Source organism: Sinocyclocheilus rhinocerous, unplaced genomic scaffold, assembly GCF_001515625.1.
Source record: "Sinocyclocheilus rhinocerous isolate Xijiao unplaced genomic scaffold, SAMN03320098_v1.1 scaffold837, whole genome shotgun sequence".
Classification (NCBI taxonomy): Eukaryota; Metazoa; Chordata; class Actinopteri; order Cypriniformes; family Cyprinidae; genus Sinocyclocheilus; species Sinocyclocheilus rhinocerous.
In genome coordinates this window covers 774,121-776,200 of record NW_015650219.1, presented here as the reverse complement: position 1 = coordinate 776,200, position 2,080 = coordinate 774,121, and the positions used below count along the sequence as shown (strand labels likewise).

Here is a 2,080-nt window from a genome sequence, read left to right as displayed (position 1 = left end):
ATAAAATACTGTTTCATTTAAAGAAAGTTCTTTGTACAAATGTTAGTGTAAATGAATGTGGAACTAATATGTGAATAAAACAAAGATCCCATAAATTCATTAAAAAGCTCTGTTTTGTTTTACACTAAAAAGGTGTTTTACACAATATACACATTTTATTACTTACAAAAAGAGATAAATGACACATTGCTAAAAAGTCCTGATACAGCAGTGTTAGTACCACCAATAAAGAAGAATAAGTGATTGGGGGAAAAAATGATAGCCTTAAAAAAGCAGTCCCATTAATGTAACGCTTCAGTGCATTTCGTCTCTTTGATGTTCAAAGTGCCGATTTGGTAACATGGAGACAATTCCACTCGAGAGAAAAAAAGGAAAAAATCCAGAGAGCACTTCTCCCCCCAAAAATGTACCATTTGTGTACCAACATTAAAATTCTTGTAGGAAAATATTACATGAAAAGGATCTCTAGAGAAAAAAAAAATCTAATGCACATTGTGTCACAACTGCCATAGCACCTTGCTGGATCTGCATGTTTCTTTTGAGGTACTTCTTTAAAAAATAAAAAAAAGACTAATAAATTCATTTATTTTGTTCAGTTTCTTTTGCTGTGTCGCACAGTAGCACCATAGAGTTAAATGTGAAGATACTGCACCAATGGAACTTCACTGGTAATCAGCATGATGGCCGCAGTCGTTGCAAGTGATGGCTGATCCTCAACAACAACAACAACAGACTGCAAAAATGTCACTAGGTTACGTCCTCTTCATACACACAATACAGCGGCTCACACGGGTCTCCAAGTTTCCAGCTTTCAGTGTCTCTGACTGCGGCTTTCTGTTTGGGCAGAGAGGAAAAAATACTGATGATAGACATCTCTTTGCTTTAAGACAGTGTGACATTTGCACAGTTTTTCAAGAAAGTTGCCAAGTATATTTTCAAGGATTGTTGTTTTGAGTGAAATATTACCTGAACATTTCATTCACATCCACAGTGGCCAGCCAGAAGCTGTACGAGTTGCTGTAATAATTGCAGGTGCCTCGACCGTGGCACTCGATGAACGGAGACGAGCGGAACTCCTCCAGACAGGAACCGGGAGAGGCAAGAGCCTGACCTGAGCCCTCAGCACCTGCACTGGTGTGCTGTTACACAGAGCAAGATGAGCAATGAATGTGAGGCAAAAACCAACAAGGATGTCTGAGATCTTTGAAAAATATGCCAGCTCTTATTAACGCAATCTTTGTATTTATATGCCGTTTTTATTTTTTAACAAAATCTCAACTTCGACTAGAAGAGTTTAAAAATGTGAAGTGATGAAAACCAGTAGAAATATTACCAGTGTTGGGGAAAGTTACTTTTAAAAGTTATGCATTACAATATTGCGTTACTTCCTAAAAAAGTAACTAATTACGTTACTTAGTTACTTGTTATTGAAAGTAATGCGTTACGTTACTTTTGCGTTACTTTTTAAATCTGGGCTGGGCTTGCTTGTTTGCTTTTAATATAAAAAGTTCTATTTTTGGCAAATGTAAAAGCCCTTTCACACCAAAAGCCTCAGGCTGAAGGAAATGTAAATTCACGTCTGTACAGTATACACAGAAGAAGAAAGTTCAACACTCTTCAGCAATAAAAAAGAAGAAGAAATGTTAGTTTATCTTGTGTAATTCTTGCTTATTAGTATGGTTGAATTGGATCATATTTAACATATTTAATTATTGCAGCTTTGAGTCATATTCTGAGTTGCTTTTAACTGTTTTTATTAATTTTGAGGAAAACTAAATCAGTTTTTTTTTTTTTGTGAGTGAGATGGATGAATTAATGCATGCACGGGAGATGAGAAAATGGCGTATTTTCCCGAGTTGAATAAAACACCTCAAGCACCGACACACTCGTCCACATACATGGGTAACGAGTGAGGGAAAAAAAGGTTCATAAGCATCCAACTCAGGTCACAAACAGAAAGGAATAAAATAAAATAAAGATGTCGGTAGAGCAAGTTATCTCTTCACCTTTTCAACTCGTACAGACACACGCTATGCACATGCGCAGATGTCAATCTGCCACAAAACTACCGTAAATGCTC

At 36.5% G+C, this 2,080-nt stretch overlaps 1 protein-coding gene across 2 annotated transcripts in view; it reads right to left on the bottom strand.

The window, feature by feature from the left end:
* Window positions 1–113: 113 nt before the first annotated feature.
* col4a5 (collagen, type IV, alpha 5 (Alport syndrome)) overlaps window positions 114–2,080 on the bottom strand; it is a 59,288-nt gene continuing 57,321 nt past the window's right edge. For both annotated transcript variants that reach the window (XM_016516557.1, XM_016516558.1), the window contains 2 exons: window positions 967–1,139; window positions 114–834 (listed from right to left, as the gene is read on the bottom strand). In XM_016516557.1, coding sequence (XP_016372043.1) covers window positions 753–834; window positions 967–1,139 — 255 coding nt within the window. In that variant the 3' untranslated portion in view covers window positions 114–752. The remainder of the gene's footprint in view (window positions 835–966; window positions 1,140–2,080) is intronic.